The 23179-nt window shown below is 41.9% G+C and overlaps 1 protein-coding gene across 2 annotated transcripts in view; it reads right to left on the bottom strand.

Annotated features, from left to right (window-relative positions):
- The window catches only part of ADAMTSL1 (ADAMTS like 1), a 470647-nt gene that overhangs the window by 32809 nt on the left and 414659 nt on the right, over positions 1-23179 (bottom strand). For both annotated transcript variants that reach the window (XM_074570361.1, XM_074570362.1), the window contains 5 exons: positions 15488-15667; positions 13595-13748; positions 11141-12281; positions 7100-7227; positions 3478-3606 (listed from right to left, as the gene is read on the bottom strand). In XM_074570361.1, the coding sequence (XP_074426462.1) occupies positions 3478-3606; positions 7100-7227; positions 11141-12281; positions 13595-13748; positions 15488-15667 (1732 nt within the window). The remainder of the gene's footprint in view (positions 1-3477; positions 3607-7099; positions 7228-11140; positions 12282-13594; positions 13749-15487; positions 15668-23179) is intronic.

The raw sequence follows: 23179 nt of genomic DNA, 5'->3' as shown, positions 1-23179 counted from the left end.
AGCAGCTTGGGCCAGATTGGTTGAGGCTTCTGAATGAATACCTGTACAGCTTAAGTGCTGAAGTCAACAGAAAGCTTCCTAGTGACATTGATGTGATCCAAATTGCTCCCACATCCCATTTGGAAGTAAAATTGCCCACAGCAATGAAATTGCCCACGCCAGAAATGCTGCTCGTTTTCTGAAGCTTGGAGAAAATCCTCCAGCTGGAAGTCACAGACATCTGCAAGACTCCTCAGTGACTTTTGGATGGGACTTCCCTTAGGATTAGTTTTGGAGAACTCTGGGTATGACCACAATCAACTAACTATGTTTAAAAAATATTATTTCACCTCTATAGACAAAGTAACAAAGTTATGTCAAGTGAAATAAGGCTGATATTCAAGCTTGAACAAAACCACAACACCATCTTTGCGGTATAACCAAATTAGAGTTTCATCCTGACATAATTTGTATCAGGGGCCAATTAAACTCTAATGCATCCAGAAAGATTTTGTTTTCCCTTGTCTTACAGTTAATATCTATAGATTTCAGCTAAGAGCATAGATTTTGACAGTGCCTGTGCCGTTCATAAGAAGTTAAAGAGCAATATATAATTACTCCCTAGTCTCTGGGAATGTTCTCTTTCATTATCTCTTGTTTTTAAGAAACCTTCTCCAGGCTTATCAACACCTGTCAGCAGCAAGTGTATATTCCTGTCCCTTGACAGCAAGAGCAGCTTTAGAAAATGTCATAACTGATCCTCATACTTAATATTTTTCTTACAAATATTTATTCTGCTGTCCTGCTGACTCTCAGTAAAGACGCGTCCCTGTATGAGCCAAGACACCAAGATCCAATACATGCATGGTCCCATACTACAGACTATACAGCACAGTGATAGCAACATAGCTTATAATGATAAGATTAATAGGCACCAAATTCTGATTTGGAACAACTCTCAGTTGCTGTGCTGGCTCAGGGCATCTTGAAATCACTAGAGGGAAAGTACTAGAAGGAAAAAGAAACTTCTGTGAAGAGTTTTTTCATCTAGGTAAGCCTCCACATAATTTCTGGATGTTCATTTCCTTTCTAATTATGTTAACTTCATTCTCACACTCTAATTTCTTTTTTATTATCAGTTGTTATTGCATTAACCATTGTGCATTAACTTACTATGGTTTGATAGGCACTTCTGGGGAACTTTGGCAAATGACATAGCCGTAAAGTTCATCTACTCTGAAGAAGTAACTAGGATATGACACGTTTGATGACTGCATCAATAGTGCATGTTACTCTTCTTCTTGGAATTGATTATTCTAAGTAGAATTACCAAAAATATATTAAAAGATTGAATAATCACAAGCCTGATGCTAAACCAAAAAAAATTGTGCTTACATTAGAAGAAAAATTATATTTATTGTAATTTTCTTTAACAGCTTTTATGAGATGGTATATTTTCCAGGTGTAGGTGAGACAGCTGATAGAAATCACTCTGTTCCTGGATCTTTTCCCATATGTAGCTTTTTTAAAAATTGATGTTGAATTATTAACACTGTTTGTATGAAAATAATGCCTATAAAATGCATTTCTAATGCCTATAAAATAGTTTTGCCCTCATTAATCACTCTCTTATTCCCTCTGTCACACCACAGCTCTTGGTTTATGGCTTCACCGTAATTTCAACGGTATTAATCTCTGGTGTCAAATATAGTTGACATTTTCCGTGGAGGCAGTAGCAGAAGATAAACATGAAGAAAATTATGATTTAAGCAAATTTATTCTGTATCAGAAGTACAATAATGCCTGTAGATAGCAAAAAGCCTTCTTCTGGTAGAGAAGACAGCGATGCTGCTGTGACACTGCAAAAATTTGCCATTGTGGACATACATTGTCATAGTAGGTAGACTTCATAAAATTGCTAGAGATTATTTTCCTCTCAGAAAAGGCACTGAGTCTGTGCCCCTGACCATGCTGTGCTCCCCTCCTGTAGTTTTCTGACACCATAAGAACTGTGACAACTTTGCTCAGCCACGTCCTGTTCTCTTCATGATGTCTTTATACTGAAGGGAAACGGCTGCACTTCTTAAATCAGCAATCACTGTCTACGCATTCTGTGCCTCCTCATCTGCAGCTGAGAGAGCCCAGAGAGAGAAATCCAAAATAATTTATGTTCATATAATACTTGTCTCTTTCACGCCGTGCCATGCAAGGGCCTGGGGAAAAAAGAGTACAGCTTTCATATCCTTCTTCCTTGAAAGACACTGGACATGAGTCTCCTTGCAAGGGAGTGTCTATTGCCTGTGTTGAGAGGGCAATAGGATTACTGATTTTACTCCTGCATTAACCACTAGGAAAAATGACACTGTATTTTTCTTTTATTAATCCCACTGAGAGTAATTAATAATAATAGCTGTTGGCACAGCTATTGTGCATGCTTTGCTAAACGACAGATGACCAAGCACTGAATTTTGAGCCAGATACTCTTTTCACTTAAGAATTTGTATAGGGGTGTGGTTGGCAACACTTGAAGAAGGAAAACTGAAAACAACTAAGTGCTTAAAGTGAGCAGTAAGTGTAAAAAAAGCAGGACATTTGTATATTTGCAGTGCAGATGCTTATTTGGAGTCATCTGAAGTAGCTGCTAGGGACAAGAAGCTAAAGCAAGGGTCTAAGGGACTTCATACAAGTTTTGACCGCAGATATTTGTATAACACTCAGCATGGCTCGCTTTGTGCTTTATAAGCTGATCCCTTCCCCTCCCGTTCACTCTCATACTATACGTGAAAGTGAAATGAACCAAAGGGCTGGCCCTGGGTCTTTAGAGATTTCCCAGCTCTCTCTTCCCCCACCCCTCCTCCCATACCAACACTATTCCCACCAACGACCATAGGACTGCAACACACAGATAAGGTTAACCTTTTTTTGTCACCATTGGAAAGAGACAAGTGGACATTGTAAGACTGAGGGACATTCAGTCTCTGGCTGGAAAACAGTTTCAGGGAGAAGCCTGTTTCAGCAGAATTCCTCTGAATTCCTGCACTCCCAAGATAAAAAAAGAAAAATCAGAAAAAGAATGTGCTAACATACCATTAATTTGAAAAAACAGAGTTTGGCAGAAAAAGAAGGAACTAACCGGAGTGGACTTTGAAAACCCCATCAATAAGGAAATGAGTCAGTCCATGCTTGTGTATTCTCACCAAACGTCCCTAACAGGCAGGAATGTGTATCAGTTATGTTGTATCCACATCATAGCTGTCTCTAACAAAGATGCCTGTCATATTGTCCTAGCCCAATTTTCTTATGCCACTACACTTTTTTCATTGGTATTGACAAAAAGAGGACAATTTTTTTGCTAAGAATTAGTGGAAGCAGTGAAGTTTGCCTTAGTTCTAGGAAAATCTTGCAGTTTCACCCAGCTGCACCTGGAGACACCAATTTAGCAAAGAATCCTACAGAAATTTAGAGCTGAAGCGTGTGGGAGACCAAGGAATTTCTCACCTGCAACCTGGCAGCTAATGGTAATGTTTGCTCTCTGGATGGTTTTCACTGTGCTTCCAATATCAACAGTGACAGCAGGCGATTCAGTGTTGATCACAGTAGCTCTTGATGCCTTTATCAGCGGCTTTCCTGTATAAAAGAAGCACCAGAGTTTATCAGACCAAGCACACTGGACTTGCATGGGACAGATGGCCTGGGACACTCTTTGTGAAAGTACCTACACGGGACAGGTGGATAAGGTAAAATGCTGCAGTGTGAGGCCACCTGCTCTTTATAATATTACAGTGTCACCAAATTCCATGGGAAAAGTTGTCTCGGAGAATGAAAAAGCATGCTTAGAGCAGAGGCAGAAGAGCATTAAAACCATGTGGGGCACACATGAGAACCAGCTGAATCAATAAACACCAGTACAATTGGGGCTGCAGAGAGAGGCTTGCCTGGTACTGCAACCAAAATACCACCCTTTGCCAAAGGCCAAACATAGGAAAAAGAAGCCGGAGTGATGGCCACTGACGCACTAATAGTGCAAGAGGTTTAAAGCAACCTGCTGTAGAGCAACATTGATCATGTCTTCTTTAACCTACAGCGGAAACACTGGGATTGGGAAGATCAGGCCATAACCAGAAAGTTTTCCCATAATGGCTGGTGTAAGAAGATGAGGGACATAAACAAGCTCCTTTCTATCAGATAACCTGTTTTGTTTTATCTGAAGCCTGTAGTAACGGTGTTATGCATTAACATTATCTCTAAAAAGATACCTGCTTTCCCCACAACAAACTTTTCAAATTGTTTTCAGTGGGCTTCCTAACACCGGTGACAGCCAGCGAGGGCTGTTGTGCCTGTCTGTGTGGGATTAGCTATGGAGTTATCCATCAGGGGCTTGAGGAGCCTTCTGCAACTCCTTTTGTAGAGCACTGTAAAGTCATGCCTGCATGACACAAAGCAGTTCAGAGATACTTGGGCTTAGCTCTGAGAGGGGGGAGTGAAGCTGCAGAGCTGACAGAGCTGGGTTAAGGCAGCTGTCTCTCCCAGCCAAAATGCTTTGCAGGCAGGATGACGGCCAGAGGGGGCAGAACATGACAACATCACTTTAAATGATATGGGGCTTGGGTGTTTTGAACTGGGTGCTGTACCTTCAAACTCATCTTTATTCAAAAAGCCTACAAACACGTTTTTTCCCCTTTAAATAAGTGGTCATAACCAGAACAGGTTCAGATATTGTCATTTGCCTCCAGAAACTGCAGTTTTAGGCTAATGTCTACCACTGGCTTCATTTGTGTGTTAATCCGGAGGTGACCAAGGAAGAAAATATAGAGGTGAGAAAAAGAATTTGGTTTCACTGAGCTCATGGAGAATCCTGAAAATTTAATTCAGCCCTAACTATAAATTCCTCTATATAGCTACATTTCCAGGGTTTTTAAAGGATGCCTTTCATCTGGAATTCCTGCCCTGGAATTCCTACCATATTAGTTTGGGCTTTTTTTTATTTTTTTTTATTTTGGTCCTTTTAATGTCTAAGAATAACAAAGTAAAATACTACATTTTACTGTTGAAATATCTCCAAAAGCTTTTGATGCAAAGCCTAAAGAAAAGAAACAAAAATTCTTCAGCTATCCATCAACCTTTTATTTTCCTGATTGGTTTCCACAATCTCATCAAAAGATTAAAAAAAAATCTATTAGCCGTTCAACCCATAAACGAGTAGCAAACCATTGAGAAAAATGGAAGCATATTCCACTGTCTTTTTTTTCCATGCATGTGTTAAACTAATCAGAAAATTCTTCAATGAAATATGCTTTCAGCCCCACTCCTAATCCCTCTAAAGATGGTCTCAGCTTTCCAGTTTTTATGGAGAAAGTACTTCCATTATGCCAAAAAGTTTGTTGCTTTGTTCCAAAAACTGCTCAGTATCTCATTTTGATATTTATGGCCTTATTTTATAAGATGTTCCGCTCTTTGCTTGGATGTGAGATGGAAATGTATACCAGTCCCTAAGCAGAGTTCAACTTGAGTCTGGGATGCATGAATGTTAATTCATCTAAAAAGGTTAAGCTACAGCCTTGATTATTAATTATAATCAAAAAGCTAATAGCCCTCCTGTGCCACATGTATACCTAATGCTCTGTTTATTTTTCTACGGCTTTATGCAAAACTGCCTCCACAAATTATGTTGTACAAAGACCATGGCTTTTAAACTCACTGGAGCAATATGGACAGAACAGCAGTTTTGACTGATGATTTTTTAATCTCATGTTCAGCTTCTTGCTGGTGCAACATGAGGTTTACTGTGGAGTTGCTCCGTATAAAACACTATACTGTCTTAGCAGCAACACTACTGCCCTGCTGCTCAGGGTTCAGCAAAGACATTTCTGATCTGCAGTAGTGTAAAAACGATCAGTCTCTTTGTTTTTGCCTACATATAATAGGTAGCTGTGATGCAGATCTTTCTTTTCCACCTTGGGGGATTCGGCTCTTCCCCTTCTAGGGGACAGACAAGGTCTCTCTACAGTTGGTTTATTGATCATCAGAGCCTCACTGCTTGGCCATTGCTGCACTCTTAGACTTTTCACTATAAAAAAATCAAACACATCAACAGCTATTCCTTCCTCTAATCATACATGGATCCATCAGCATCGGATGGTAAGTGCCCACACTCTGGAGGCCTCCAAGTGCTTCCACATTCTGGAACAGTGAAATAGAGAGGTCTGAAAAATCAATAAGCTCTCTAGCATTCCTAACGTGTTCCCTTTTGCCTTTGTGATAAATAGGATCCTCCTTCTCTAAGACCTCTTTGCCTCATCACGGTCCTTAGCTGCCTCTTCTGTCCCTTCATCTTACTCAACAGCTCCTATTCATGTTTGCCGCTCTGTCCTTCTACTAGTCGTGATGTGGTTGCGAGCCTCCTGACATTGCCTACCAACAAACCTTGAAGAAGCTGGGTTCGTGCACTACCTCCCAGTTCCTTTGGCTTTTATTTGTGTGAGTTTTCTTTAGAAAGGAAATCTAAACTAACAAAGGATATTTAGTCTGCTTTAGAACTCAACTGTTACTAGAGAAATATAAACATAGCAGGTAATGTTTCATGAACCTGTATTTGCCAGCAATTGAAACAGTGTCAGCCATGCTTGTGCCACAATGGATCGAATATGATACGGCGCTTGATCCTGAAAAGGGCTATCTCTTCAGCTCTGGTGTTTTTCAGGTTTGCCTAATGTGCATCTGAAAAAGTCCTTCGATCAGTCTGTTAGACTTCAGGAGATCAGTGATAGGTTTAAAAAGAAGCATATGAACTGGGATGCTTGGGCTGCGCTGCCCGTACAGGCTGTGAATAACCAGGATGAGCACTGTCTTGAGAGCACAGCAGATGCAGCAAGTGAGAAAAAGCATTGACATCTTGCAGAAATCCACAAATATCACAGACTGTCTGTGAAAGTTAGACTGTGCCTCAGGGTTTTTCAGAGTTCGTACTCTGTGTTTTCACCAGCGTACCTCTGTTGACCCAGCATCCCACAGCCCTTGCCCACCCAGCATCCACAGCCATCTGTTCCCCCACGATCGATTTCTGTCCAGGATCACAGGAGTGGAAGGGACCATCTTGCAATCACAGAGAGCGAGCTACTACCTGCTAGAGTGACAGCAATGGAGACAGTGTCAGATCCCAGGGCACTGGATGCATTGCAAGCATAGAAACCCACATCAGCTTCCACGGGTGCTAGAATCTGCAAGGAGTCATCAGGCTGAAGTAATATCCTGGAGTAAAGCAGAAAGAAAGATGTAATAGTCTTTTAGTTTGTGCGAGAACAAATCCATTTACTGGGATTTTTTCAGGTTTAGGTTTGTTGGATTTTTTTACAGTACAGGCCTTCAGGCCTGTAAGTCTTACATTGAGACTGTAAGCTGTGATCACTTAAACTAAGTTTTAGTCTCATTCACAGTTCTACTACTACTGATTTGTGTATTAGAGAAAGATTGCTCAGTACTTCGGACATGTGCCCATGGTTTGTGAAAACTCCTCCTCTGCTGTGTCACTTCCTGTATGATGTTGAATGAGTTGCCCAGCTGCCCGGGCTCCCAGTTCTGCAAAGTAGGCGTAGCGATAGTACAGAAAAAAACCTAATTATTGCAATGGAAAAATCACGAAGCCCGCTGAAGCTAGGCAGAAAGAAGGGAAGTGAACCACAGGCTCAGTGTCAAAGCCTGAAACAGACTCCAAATTCTTTGATTGCTGGGCACTTTGTACAAACTCAGCAGTCTCGCTGTTCCCCTAACAGTCAGTGAAAACAGAGAGGAACACTCAGCTCCTCCTTGGGCTGAACCAACTTTTCTTTCCTCTGCTAGTGAGAGGAGCCTACCATGATCTCAGTGTACTGCCCATGTTTAAATGGGATGAATTTGGCCTTAGAGCTCTTATGAGCTGCTTCTTTTCACAGTCTGGTTTTGCAGGTAAAACTCCATCATGTCCTGACGTATACCTGTTTAAGCAAGAATTCAGTCCATGGGCTCTTGTCAATGCTTATGTTCCCTTATTTTCAGAACAATGTGTTTGATCATTAATGTTTCTTTCTCCTAATTTTTTAGCTAACCTAATGACAAATTACTTTTCTCATCAGCAACTTGCAGCAGCTGTTGTACATATACTCTTAGTTGAGGCTGTGATTGACGGTGACAAGGGTGAAAGTGGGGGAGGGATACGCCTGTAAAACACATGCAATAAAAGTCTGCTCACAGATCCTGGAAATGATGAGTTTCTTTCCACTCCCAGCCCCCCAATGAAAACTGTTGTCTCATGGACCAAAAAACAGCAGATACTTGATCTTGCATAGCACTGTGGGTGGTAGATCTCTAAAACAAACCAGATTAGGGCCACCCATCAAAATCTATTATCGAAAAAAGATCCAGAGTTAAAATTCTTTTTTGACTCTTTTTTGAGTAATAATAATAATTATTAATAAAAGGAAAAAGCTGCCTTTTGTGAACCAAGTTTTGCAAGCGCCTGGAAAAATGCACATTTGCAAAACAAACATTAACCATTTTTAAATTGCATCTTCGCTTGCACAGCAAAAAAACCCCAGTGGTTGAAAGAATTCCCTCCCCACTTCAGCCTTCAAGGATCTTTTATTTCTTACCACTTAGTCATAAACAAAGCAGACTCCTAGTTAGCCACTGCTAACAGTGCCAGCAACTAATAAGTTTCTTTACTTACAAGACTAGTGTTAGCATACATGAGTATATCACACGTAATTTTTTTAGTTTAACACTGACTGGTTCAATCTCTACACAGAATTCATTAGAGCTCCAGAATTTGTCCCAAATTATACTGGCATACAACAGTTAAAAGTTGCGTGTGTTCCGCCTGCATGTGTGCAAATGTAGTATGTAGGCTGGTCAGTCAGTCAGTCCTATGTCAAACTAACACCTACAACACCCTGGAAAAAGTTTTTAGAAATGATTCTTTCACCTTCAGGTTGAGGAAAGAGCTTGCTTAATATTGCACCTTGTAAAACACAGGGGATCATCATCTGTGTGTTGTTAATCAACTCTGCTGATATAAATCTCTCTTTGTCAGTTTAAGTCACCTCAAGATCCAGCACAAATATTTTTAGAGACAGAAACAGGCTAGGTACATACCTGCCATTAAAAAAAATAAACTGCCAATGTAGCTCCATCTTCCTGTTTTTTCAATCCAAGTTTTAATGTCCTTCTCTAGAAACAAAGCTAACGTCCCCTTCTTTTCAATAATTCTTTCTGTTATTTGCGTGTCACAATTTGGCATAGCTGCTTTTCTTGAAAGTAGATCTTTATTATCCCTCTTTGTATAGAATGATTTTGGCTGGATTCCCTATTTGCTCGTAGATTGCTATTTTTGTTAGGTATTGAGTTGCTTGTCAGTGGTGAAAAAAATACCAGCTGTAGCAATTCTTTCTGTCAGCAGCATGTCTTCAGAATCTCGTTTATAGACTTAAAGCTATACAGCTTAATGTTTAATCAGTCTCATCTCGGTTGCTCCACACTGCATTGTCTCCGAGACAAAAATGTATTTTACAGGACCTATATCGGTGACTAATTCATATGGCACCTCACAAGCACCTAAATCTGTATCACCTACTGTTTACATTCTGCTTCGTGTCCATTTATAAAATACATTTCTGCTCTAGAAAAGTTGAGTTATCTAGTACCAACAGGTTCGCAGTCATGGAAATTACAGTATACTTGGAAGGCTTACTAACAATGCATAAATCCCTCAAAGATTTTTCACTTTTTAAATTGATTCCTAAGGAAGCTAATCTGAATTTTCTTCGAAATAAAACATTTTTCTGTAATTTACAGAAGTCTCCAGACATTGGTATAGATACCAGCAGTCTCTGAAATTGCACTCAGCACCCATGCTGATGTTAACCTGACACTTTAACCTTAGGACAGAGTATGGACATTCATGCACTCAGGCTGAATATGCAGACTCAAGACAAGGATCTTTTACTGGAACCACACAGATACTTTCAACTGCTGCAGCTTTTTGCATCATATGTTTTCATTCTATTGAGTAACTGAAAACCAACGCTTTTCTGGGGCCTGTGTCGTATGTTTTTGTGACAGTACCTAGACTAAAGCTAAAGAAATTAATTTTTGCAAGTGGAGCCATATAGTAGGAGTCATAAATACTTCTAGGTAGATGGCACAGCTCATGGAAGGAGGCAATGGGAACACAGCCAGTCCTTGCGACATGACCAGTCCAGAAAAAAATCCACAGCCACAATGCATGAGAGTGCCTTTAATCTCAGTATTAGGCAATAAACAATATAGGTAGCTATCAACCAACCTCAAACCAGCAGCCTACACTCTAAAAATCACAATACAAACAAGACACAACTGTAATCTCAGTACACTCAGTAAGGCATGAGCTGAGGGATTTCAGCACAACTCTCCGACCTTCCTCACCAAAAGTATCTCTCTGTGATGCTGGTACAGGAAGGCCCACCTATATTAATTTTCTTATTCCCATTAAGACAGAGGTCGTCTGGAAAGCTGGTTTCTCTTCTCCATTCAGTGGCTGGCAAAGTGTGAAGACGACAATCTGCAGAGTTGCAAGGCAGCTCAAGCATAGCAAACACCACCACATGCAGATGGTTGCGCAGTTTACAGCAGTACACTGTGAGACTGCTTAAACTGCGGCTTTCATTTACACAGCTGACTGGTAGCCAGCAAGAGCATTCTAAGACAAAAATCAGAATACTGCTGTTTAAGAACCCAGCAAAACATCCACAACTCAATTTTTATATACACACCATGATTTCTAAACTTCCATTAACTCCAAAGTTACAGCTGCTGAGTATCTCTGAATCCCAGACCACTGCTCATTTCCTCACCACCCACCAACCTGGAGGAACCGTAAGTGATGAGTACAGAAAGAAGTCCATAAAGTGGAAACTGCCTTAACCTTTAAGAAGAGTTGTCAGTGAATAATGCTACTAACTAGTAAATAAACTGTACTTCCCTGAGTCTTAACGATAGAAGTTTTGAGCACACATAGTTGCCTGATAATTCAAAAATACCACACAGCATTTAATGCTATTTCAGCCAAACCGAATGGGAAAAAAAACAAAGAAGGTTTAAAGGCTTTGTAAAATATCAATTATTTTCTCAAAAGTTAAATAATGTGTTTTACCTATCATTGTATTTCACCTCCTCTCCATTCTTAGCCCAGCTGATGGTGGGCTTTGGGTTTCCCACTGCTTCGCAGTGAAGTAGCACGCTCAGCGTACCACTGGCTAGGACCACTGTCTGTCCCAGGTGGGTGACAACCTCTGAAGCAGAAAGCTGTTGTGCTGCTGAAATCTTTCGGAGGATGGCAGGCTTTTGATGAGGTCTGCGCAAACCATTTGGTAGGTCTACAGAGGTGGGAACGTATGCTTCAGCAGATGATGTCCTCAGGGAGCTGGTAAATCCAGAAACATGTCTGTGGAGAGGGTACTCCACCGAGGATGAATCTACTTTTCGTCTTGATGCTTTGAGGACAGATTCCTGGTGCTCCAGGTGGCTCTTGAAAACCTCGTGAGCCAGCTGCACAACAAGCTGCTCAGTGTAGACATCTTTAAGCTCCTCAGGTTGTTGAGACAAGTTCCTTATGATATCATCCAAACGTTTCTGCTCTGTGACCATAGTAAATGGCAGGCTATACTCCCTGCTCTGGTCCTCCTCTGAGGATGTGTTTCTCTCTGTGGACTCCTGGGCTTCCCAGGACTCCAGATTTTCCCCTGGCCAGCCCCTGTGCTGTAGCAGCCTTGAGACAATATCATCATACCAGTTGCTGGGGTCAACAAGGTGCCCTCGCTTTTCAGCCTTGCTCCCATTGAAGAGAATCCCATTAATATGTTTCTCCTGTGTTCGCAAGGCTTCATTTAAGCTGGCCTTTCTCATTGCCTCTTCCTCCCTAATACCAGTTGGCTGCCCAGTAATGATCTTCCTATTGCTTCCAATTAGTTTAATTACAAAATGCTCTTGGGCTGGCCCTGCTATGCAGGTGTATGTCCCAGTGTCTGAAGGCTTCAAACGATGGATTTTCATGTACCCATAGGGTGCAACAGTGATGTGAGCTGAGCTGACGAGCCTCTTGTCATCCTTCTCCCAAGTGATCATTGATTTCCGGAACCTCCTTGTAGGGCATCGGAGAATAATGGAGGTTTTGGGCAGTAGGTAGGCATAGCCACCCACAATGAAGTGTAGCTTCTTCTGCTTCCTTGTCTGGATGTAAACTTTCTTTACGGCCATAATATGGGGGCTTTGCTTATGAGCTGGCCTGTTGTGCCCTGAAATACCATTAATACTATTAGTATGCGATACCATTAAAAAACCAAGCAGCTTACTTTGATGCTGCCAGCATTCAACCCATTAGACAGTAATGGGAGAAACTGGCCACCAGCTGCTGAACAGTACATTGGAGCAATCAAAATAAAAAGAATAACGAGGTGCACTTTAGGAATGCAAAAGTAGTCCCACCCAGGGTACATGCAGAAACCAAAGAGGCAGGAACAAAAGCTTCATGGGAGGGAGAAAACTTGAGTGGAAATGTAGTTTTTGTTGCAACAGTATTTAAATGAAGATTGTTGCTTAAAAAATACATTGAAAAGAGAAGCATGTACCACCCAAACCCTCAAAGGCAACATGATCTTGTGGCTCACACTGGTAAGGAAGAGTGAAAGTGGTGCTACCTCAGGGAGTAACGTTGAACAGAACAAATGCCTGCATTAGGCTTAAAAACATGGTAAATACTATTAAAATGCACTATTTCAGCGTGTTCTTCCAGTTTCCAGACCTCTATGACAGAGATCTTTGTTATGAGGCACTAAATAAAGCAGCGTATGTATATTATGAGTAAATACCATGCAACATTTGGTCCCAACTTTGGTTCTGGATGTCAGGTCTTCTTTTCTCCTGATATACCCAACATTTAGCAGTTTCAGAGTTCATAGTCAGCTTTAAGCTGAAGCTAGGCTGACTTTTGAACTTCCACATATGAAGTTGGCTTACTGCAAGTGAGGGAAGGGTATTCAGGGAGACTACTGCTCTTGTGAAGGGCAACAACAAATGCATGTAATATCAACATAAAATGCATCTAACTTATGTTGCATGGTTCATTAGAAATCCCAGGTCACAGAGGGCTCCGAGTGACACAATGAAATAATATGTTTTTAAATGTTCCTCAACAAAATCCCTTACCAACCATTTTCTTTGCAGCTGTTCTAGGAGAGCTTATTTGCAGCTGCCTTCAGGCTGTTGTGCTGTATCTCTGAGCCTCTGCATTCCAGTTGCGAAATTTAGATCTAGATTTTGGTCAGAATTTTGAGCCAGTTCTTCCAGAAACTAGTAGCTCCCTTCCAGCACATTGGCTCAGACCCAGCTCCAACAGTAAAATTGATAGTTCTGGTCCACTGACTTGCCTTATTGCTAAACAAAGCATACTTGTTCACAGACAGAAAAACTCAGCAGCAGCAGCTACTCTGCAAGACTGAGTAAAACTAGTGCAAAAGAAGGTTACGGTGCAGGTGAGAGCATGGATTTCTTAGTGATGGATACCCAAGCCCTCTTTCTCCAGACACTCCCAAGCACCTTTCCCACTTACTTGCACATGTGCCTAGCGCACAGGGCCTGATCAGGGACGAGAATGGCAAAGGTGGGCACAGTGAGGAATTGATGATGACAGATTCCCCGTTTTTCAACATCTTTCTGCAAATGGCATTTCGACTCTGGGTGCCCTCTCCACAGCTCACTGAACACTAGGAACAGAAGGAGAAACATTAGCAACAAGGTATGTTAAAAGCGAGAGGGTGCTCCTTGACACACGCATCATTTCACCTCCCATATCCACCTTGCATACTCATACCACGGCACAGATCAGTTACAGCGGTAGAATAAAGCAGAGAAGGACCTGGCCATTCAGTTACAAACAGTGTAGGCATAGCAGGGAGACGAAACATCGGGTGTTTTCTATCCTTTGAGGTGTTGAATCTTCCAACACTCCCTTTAGCACTTTCTTCCTCTCAGATGGTGTACAAAGCTTGTCTTTGCACTTTGCTTCCGTATGTCTGTGTCTGCTGGAATGTGGCTACCACACATGGCTTACACAAAAGAGTATAAACCCTCTAAATACCAGACTGTGGTGCTTGATGCACAGGTGGGCGCTGTTCGACGGAATTCAGCATGCCTATTTTATTTCATATTTATGTATACAGCATCACAGAAAGTGAGAATACAGGCAGTGCCATTGCACTGGGACCCAGGGAGTAGTCTGTAAAGGTGCTGGAAAGCGGGTGGAGCCCTGTGAAGTTGTTAGCACAAAAGTACACATGCTCTTCTGTTACATGTAGGTGCACACATGTAGTAATGGGAATTGAAGGTGAAGTGAGGGGGGGAAAAGACACTAAAGGTAAGAAGAATAGAAACATGTTAGCTTTCAAGTAAAACGGGGAGGAAAGAGTGAAGTCAGATTTGATTTTAATAAGTGCCGATATGCAGAAATGTGAGTTGTATGGATGTCTACACAAACCACGTACCAAATTCTTGTGAAGGAGACCAGATTGGGAATAGAATTACCATCTTCACTGCCAGAATGGCTATGTGTCTGCTGGCAGCAGACTTCATGAGGACATCCACTTGTTTAAGTAAAATGTCAAGACAGATCAACAGGGTGCAGGTGGGACAGCTCCATGAGGTGACTGGTGTTTCTTTCACAATTACAACAATTCCCACTTCTTTCCATGAAAGAGAACTGGGAGAGTGGTGGCAGAGATGGTGCATGATGGGGAATGATTTTCATGCTTACTGGCATTAAAAGGTCAAATTATATTTTCAGTTGTAATGTCATAAATATGAAGTGAATTTTTCTTAAGCCATATGGGGCCAGAAAGGAAGCCTGGGGAAGTGTAAGAGACTTCATCAGAGTGAGTTTGTTTTGCTATTCCTAAACTGAAAGAAGGAAGTAGCTAGCTAACATTGCAAAAGCAGTGTCCTAGAATGAGAGAGGCTTGGTGTCTATAATGATGTGCCTACATAAGGCTGCAGGAATCCCTCCGTTCTGTTCTCTGTATCATAGAGAAAGGTTGGAGTGGCCCCAAGAGGAAAAGACTATTGACATCAGAACAGCCAGGCTTTGGGAAGAAAAAGCATTTAGCTTGGGGGAGTAAATATTACTCTTCGTTGGTGCCTTGGATGAACATAAGCATAGGCATAGACAGAGGCAGGGATTTATTGTTTTGAGCATGGCTTGTGTTTATGCCAGAAGGGAGGTCTTAATGGTTTGGCTGAATGGCTAAACCACATCTAGGACGGCAATCTCCAAAGAGGAACATTGAGCTAGTGATCACATCCCCTACCAGGATGATAAACACAGATTACAGGACAAAACTGTGCATAATATGCTTTGTGCAGTCTGAGCTCATTTGGCTCCTTTATCCCAAGTGACCAAGGAACTTCATCACCGAGAACAGCACAATACTCATGCATACAAATAATATACCTGTGTCCAGTCAGAGAGAAGCCACTCATTGGGACAATCCTCATTTTTGCAGACTTGTTGAGTAACTGGCCTTGGTGTGGAGCAGAAGGTTTCTGGGAGCTCTAACAAGCTTCCATCTGCCAGGCGCTGCTTACAAAGAGTATCTCGCTTCTGAACACCACCGCCACATGTCTGCGAACACTGTGGGATATGAGAGTCATCAGCCACCTTACATCACGCATGCACCATAGGAACTTGAAGCAAAAATTACTTGTGAATTTGGGTAGAAAGCAACACTCAGTTTTGGCCAAACAGAAAATATAAAAAAAAAAACAGGGATGTCAAAGCAGACTTCTAAAAATGTCAAAAATATTTTGGAAAGTGGAAGCAGCATATTTTGCTAATATTTAGAAAAACTGCTTCGGTATTTCTGAAATGTTCTGTTTTCAGGCATTGGTACAAAAGACACAGAAACAATGGGCCAGAATCGCAGTATGGAGGTGGAAGAGTTGTCCTTTCCTGTAACCACCAACTGGAAAACGAGACACTTGCACGCGATGTGGAGGATCTGTGTCCTAATGTCTCTGCCTGAGCTCTGACTGCACTACTGAGAGCGTCAGAGAGTGTAAAAGTCTTCTCCAGCAACAGATGATTCAAGACCCTAATTTCCAGGATGTGGTTATACGTATTAGATAACAGTAGCTATGAACTAAATAGCTTGAATGAAATATTCAGGTTTAGCTTATTAAAAAAAGGTTTGCACTAGCAAGAAAAACAAATGGAAATTTGAGAGTGTGATAAATGAAAATTTCCCCTGTTTATCACTTTGCTTTTTCTCTCTTTTGTAATTTTCTCCTTTCTCCTTTCTGACCTGCATGAGGTCTATTGCTAGTGAAGCTCAAAACTTAACTGTTCAGCCCAGAATACCTCTCCTTGAAGACTTCTTACATTATGACATTTCTCTGACTTTTAATTCATGCGAAATCTGTGTATCAGCTGCAGGCTGCTGTTAGTCTCAGTAATTGGTTTATAAGGTTAATATAATAAACCATTAAATATCCATGCAGCCCTTTTATATTTATGGCTGTCATGACAGCAGTGTGTGCTCTTTCCAAAAGGTAAGGAGGAAGGTTTATTTGAGTCAAAGTAAATTGGGATGATTAATATCCAGAGAACCCACCTCCCTTCTCTCTTTAATGTAAATCTCTCTCTCTCTATTTTCTACCCAAGCAGAGCAGGAAATTTTGAACAAGCAGATTCAATAGCTGTCCTGAATCTTTTCTGTAAACTTGGTTGCTCAGCCCTTTTTCTGTGGATCTTTTTCCTGAGGCTGGTAACAGGCTTCCAGTTCTTCTGCTCAGTCCAGCCAGCTCAACTCCTTTTCCTCCTTCTCCAAGAAAAGAAGGGGAGCTTGCATTACTCTCGCATGACCGGGAGTTGCTTATAGATTGCAACATGGGAATTATGCCTAAGAAGCAGAAAACCCTTTGAAGAAGTATTAAAACTTCTACTTAAGCAGTTAAAAATGGACTGGTTTAGAAAATCTTGCAGTTGTGAAGGGCCCTTCTCTCTTAGATAGAGCAAGCTGCATAAACTTTAATACTAGCCTGATTATTTAGGATATACATTTTCCCTGAAAGACAGAAAGGAAGTGCAGAAAGACATATTTATATTTGGTTTGGTTTGCTCTCTAATGAGTAAAACCAGCTTTTATCCCACTTACTTAGAATGCTGCAAGGCTCAAAGGTTTCCAAAAAATTAAACAAGTAAAACAATACTTTAGTTTTCAACAAAAGAAAACATCAACATTTCATTTGAGGACAATTCATTCCTGAGGAGAGAGTAAATCAATAAAAATATGATTAAAAGAACTATTTCAAGATTGCCTAAGGACTGTCATCGTATACCAGAGCCAGAATGGGTTAGGCACTGTATGAGTACAGCAAAAGCATGTTCTTTCTTTCAATAAATCAAATCCCAGGAAGTTTCCCTGCTCTTCCATCACTACCAGATAAAAGAGTAAGACAAAACAGATCTTTTCTTTCTTCTTGCCTTTCAGCCACTTACATAGCTTTGTTCTGTGAAGAAAAACTTGCTACTCAACACCAAACTCTATTGCTCAGTGCCAGAGAGAGCTATAAAGAGATTCCTCGTTGTCCACAGGAATGCCCTTCTAGGACAGTCCTGGATTACCACACTGGAGCTGTGCCTGTACCTGTATTTCACTGCTGGAGCCTTCATTACCCTGGGGTCTTTGCTGATTTTTTCTCTACCAGAAGCTTCCAGACCTCACGTTTTTCCAAGAAAGGGGGTAGTCAATGACAGCAACATCTGCTTGTATTTACAGGCAATATGAAACAGTAGTTCTTAGAGGATCTGTATTCTGACATATCCCATCTGAATAACGTGCTATCTCTCTCTGCTCTTCAGAAAGATCTCACAGCACCGTTACAACAGAGAAAGGTGAATGTATCACAGGGTGATTTCACCTCACCCACCCAGGTAGGTAAACTGTGGCTGTTTGAACTATGTCTCCTGGTGTTTCTGCTCCCCACAGCTTCTGAGCAGAGACAAGCCCAATATCCCCTGACATTCCTTTACAGGGAATCTGGGACTTTGACAGGGTACCAACTTCCAGAGTAGCAGCTCTGCCTGATTATGGCAACTCTGCCTGCCATTGCTGCCTGATTATGCCTAGTTCAACAATTAGCTTAAGGATACATGAGGCAAGGCTGATACCAAAGAAGACAGCCCATATACCCAATCCTGACAGCCAGTCATTCCTGGCTTTGTGCTGCTTTTCCCCATAGGCTGGCTTAGTGAAACGGAGTGAAAAATTAATCTAGGCTAAAGCTAATTATATTTCCATCTAACTTTAACCAGAACTATTACGTGACAGCTTTAACCAGGACCATTGCGTGATTGCACAGCACTTCTGGACATAGAAGGCAGTGGGTGCTGTAAGGGCAAGAAGGAGATCCCCGCAGCTATTGTCTCCTTTAGTAGAAGTGCTGGCATATGTCATCCTAAACTGCTGGTGGAACTGTGGCCTTGGCCTCTCTCACAGCAGTCATTGCTTTGGTATCTGTTTTGCTCATACAACAATCTGTAAATGACAATTAACACAAAGAATTGGTGGTCACTGTTGAAAGCAAAGAGGGAAAGCAGGCCATTTCTCTGGCTCAGCACATGCCTATGAACATCTATGCACACGCATACAATGCACAGGATTCAGGCAAAACCACCGTTTCCACTGTCTTGGAGGCAGGGAAGCTGGTCTTTTCTCAAACTTGTGGAAAAAAGGAAATTATTAATGAAAAACAAAGGACTAGGCAACTGTCACTCAGCATCATAACTGTTAGCAGTTTGGGGCAGTAGTGGAATGTTTGAAAGGATGCCATTTTATGGTCAGTTCTGCTTACAGGGACAGTTGAGGAAGGGGTTGTCCTACCCCTCAACTCTCCCCAGTGGTTTAATTTTGCACGGCCCTGTGCTCAAGATGGCGTGACTACAGCTGTACAAGTTTTGGCCTTACTATCAAAAGTGAATTCTCTGCTATGACTCTACAGTAAGGTAAAGCATCTGCAAAGGGAATAAATATTTTTCTTTCAGCAGGTCTTTCAGTTGCTTTCTAAGGCCTGATACTTGAAAGCTTAGAAAGGACTTTTTACAATACGGAGAAAAAATAGCAAGGAAAAGATCTGAAAATGTTACCAGTTTTCCCATGCTGACTCTGTTGTCAAGGCATTGTTCTAATTATCTTTGGAGTAAGGATAGCATTGAGCAGCTAAAAAAGAATTCTGCAACTGAGACTATGGTACTTATTCAGTAATAAAACAAAGGACAATGAAGATTTACTAATGGATGTCTCCTATTTGAGGTCTGCAGAGTAGATATTTATAGGGCCTTGTAAAAATGAAAGCTCATACCCACTTTCCTCCAGAAGCACATTACTGAAAACAAGATAAACATCGTAATGGATTTAGCTAAGAAGCAGAATTATTTAAAAATAAATAGTCTTGAATCTGTAAAGAGATATTTAAAATATCACTTGGAGTGTTCCAACACTGATAATTATCGTGTGTTTTCCTGCCAGGAACACTGGGGCTTCCAACGGCATTTAATTCAGACAACTCTTCCTTAACAAGCATAAAAGGCTTTAGAAAAGAAAACATTGCTCATTGCAGTTTAAGTCTTTTGTTTGTTTGTTTGCTTGAAACTATTGTGTGAGAGTGCTCTGAAAAGCACGACGAACTCCACAAATCAGACCAAAGAAATGGCTTCAAAGCAGGCTGTGTGGAGAACAGATGTGACCGTCCAGTGCCGGTGAAGCTTTAAAGGACCTTCCTTAGGGTGAGGAAGGGACCTTCCCGCAGGGCCCTCCATTCCCCTGCAGGGGGGGAACCCTCTCAGGGATCTGGGGAGAGGTGGGGTGGTGCAGGTCCTTTAACGCAAGGAAAGGAATCCTCCTGCAGAATTTCTTCTGCTGGAGGGCTCTAAGGCAGCTCTGCTGCATGGCTGGAGCTCACCTCCAGGAGAAGTCTCAGCCACTCACATCCTGTCCAAATGGTCTCTTCTCTCACACATTCCGGGTGCCAACAGCTATAATAGTCCCTGACTACAACACACTGGCCTGATGGTGGAGGTTTTCACATGGAGGTCCTCCATGGGAAACCTGAGTGAGACTGAACTGCGATGCCTGGCTTTCCTACAGGGTGGAAATAACTGTACAGAGCAGGTTGGTGGTGCAAAGAAGGAATACAGATGTCTTAAAAAAATTGAATGGAAATTCATTTTGATGGATTAGGCTTTTTATTCTTGTTCTATGCTCATCTAAACAGAGGCAGAAGACAGCAGGTAGTAGTGCATTTTTGTGCTGTTTTCTTCTGGTGAAAGGCAAGCAGAGGAAATATTCAGTGCCCATGTAGTGAGAAGCTACGTACATGGCTGGCCAGCTTGCAAAGCCTGTGGGAGTAAGTGCTAAACGAGGTCATCACAATGAAAGAGGGAGTGATCAGTGACCTGCTGCACTGCTTGGATGCGCACAAGTCTATGGGACCGGATGGGTTACATCCAAGAGTGCTAAAAGAGTTGGCAGACGTGCTCGCCAAGCCACTTTCCACTATTTACCTCAAGTCATGGCTAACTGGGGAGGTCCCAATGGACTGGAGGGTAGCAAATGTAGCGCCCATCTACAAAAAAGGCAGAAAGGAGGATCCGGGAAACTATAGGCCTGTCAGTCTGACCTCGGTACCAGGGAAGGTCACGGAGCAGATCATCTTGAGTGCCATTACAAGTCATATAATGGACAAGCAGGGGATCAGGCCTAGTCAGCATGGGTTTATGAAAGGCAGGTCCTGCCTGACGAACCTGATCTCCTTCTATGACAAGATGACCCAATTACTGGATGAGGGAAAGGCTGTGGATATTGTCTACCTAGACTTTCGAAAAGCATTTGACATTGTTCCCCATAGAATTCTCATGGAAAAACCAGCTGCTCATGGCCTGGATGAGCATACGATCTGCTGGATCAAACACTGGCTGGATGGACGGTCCCAAAGAGTGGTGGTCAATGGAGTTAAATCCAGCTGGCGGCCGGTCACAAGTGGTGTCCCTCAGGGCTCAGTGTTGGGACCACTTCTGTTTAATGTCTTTATTGATGACCTTGATAAGGACATAGAGGGTATCATCAGCAAGCTTGCAGATGACACCAAGCTAAGCGGGAGTGTTGATCTGCATGAGGATAGGGAGGTTCTACAGAGAGACTTGGATAGATTGGACCGATGGGACAACGCTAATGGAATGAGCTTCAACAAGGCCAAGTGCCGGGTCCTGCACTTGGGCCACAACAACCCCATGCATCACTACAGGCTTGGGGAAATGTGGCTGGAGAGCTGCCTGGCAGAAAAGGACCTGGGGGTTCTAATTGACAAGCAGCTGAACATGAGCCAGCAGTGTGCCCAGGTGGCCAAGAAAGCCGATGCCATCCTGGCTTGTATTAGAAATAGTGTGACCAGCAGAAGTAGGGAGGTGATTGTCCCCCTGGACTCAGCACTGGTGAGGCCACACCTTGAGTATTGTGTCCAGTTCTGGGCACCTCAATATGGGAGAGATATCGAGGTGCTGGAGCGAGTGCAGAGGAGGGCAACGAAGCTGGTGAAGGGCCTGCAGAATAAATCTTATGAGGAGCGATTGAAGGAGCTGGGACTGTTTAGTTTGAGGAAGAGGAGGCTGAGGGGAGACCTCATCACTCTCTACAACTATTTGAAAGGACATTGTAGAGAGGTTGCTGCTGGTCTCTTCTCACAGGTAATTAGCGATCGAGCAAGAAGGAATGGCTTCAAGCTGCAGCAGGGTAGGTTTAGGCTGGACATTAGGAAAATATTCTTCACAGAAAGAGTGGTCAGACACTGGAATACGCTGCCCAGGGAGGTGGTGGAGTCACCATCCCTGGATGTGTTTAAGACTCGTTTAGATGTGGTGTTGGGGGATATGGTGTAAGGGAGAACTTTGTAGAATGGGGTTGATGGTTGGACTCGATGATCCCAAGGGTCTTTTCCAACCTAAATGATTCTATGATTCTATGATTCTAACACAAACGGTGTGAACCGAGCAGTTTGATATAATTCCTGATTAATAGGCTTATTAAAGCCTTTATGCTTAATTGAGTTCCTTCCTCCCTGAGATCTGCAACACTTTTCAAAAAGACAGCATATTTGAGAGCCTCTGACCAGATAAAAAAATGGCTAAAACGTTACTTTAGACAGGCGGAAATACAAGTTTGCACTGTTGAGGAAGATGTTCAAATCTTGAAAAAAATCTCTTTGGAAATTGCTCTAGCAGAAACTATTTCGCTACCATTCTAGGGTGGCCTATAGCTAATTGTCATTGTTAGCACAATCAATTTTTCAGCATGCTGTAATGTATGTCTCTCCTGACTGTTCAAATAAACTTAGAGAAAATTGCTTTCTGGAAGGACTGAATTACAGGATTTTAACGAGCATAGACACTCCTTCTAGCATATCCTAACTTTGAAATGCTTGACTTCATTATGTGCTAGTACAATACCATTTGCCATTTACAAATGTAGCATTTATATATTACAAATATAGCTATAGACTATAGCCTAAAAATATTCAAAAGTACAACTAAGCGAATGGGTGTATGTGAATATCAGTCAAAAAATTAAAGCATGAAATATCACTGAATTGTTTTAAACATAGGACTAATGCCATAGACTAGTTATCTAGCTTTGACAGAACATCAGGCTGGCATAATTTTTTCTTACTGGGATGGCTGCCCAAACCCAGAGCTCTCCCATGAAGTACAGCTTCACAGACTTATCAAGTCTGTTAAGTGAAAAGCAGATTTTATAAATGGATACTGGGTAGGCATATGTAAGCACTGTGACAAGCACTGACAGTTTTCTTATAGGATGGCATGAATCCTTGCACTCAGCAGAACTGAAGATTTAAACTGGCCTTTTGCTTGCACCTCCATCATACAACAATTTTTTCCTTTACTCTTGACAACAGGGCAGGATCCTTCTTCTGCAGTATTATATCCGACAGAGGCATCTTTAAGTCTTTTGAATTGCACAAGTGTTTTCATTTGCAACCAGATGGCAGCAAATAAACTCATTTCAGGTTGCTTTCCAAAGGTGGAACGCCTTGTACAAATCCATTGTGTAGACAGCAATTTTCAACATTAGTG

The sequence above is a fragment of the Larus michahellis genome, chromosome Z (assembly GCF_964199755.1).
Source record: "Larus michahellis chromosome Z, bLarMic1.1, whole genome shotgun sequence".
Lineage (NCBI taxonomy): Eukaryota > Metazoa > Chordata > Aves > Charadriiformes > Laridae > Larus > Larus michahellis.
This window is presented reverse-complemented; position numbering and strand designations above follow the sequence as displayed.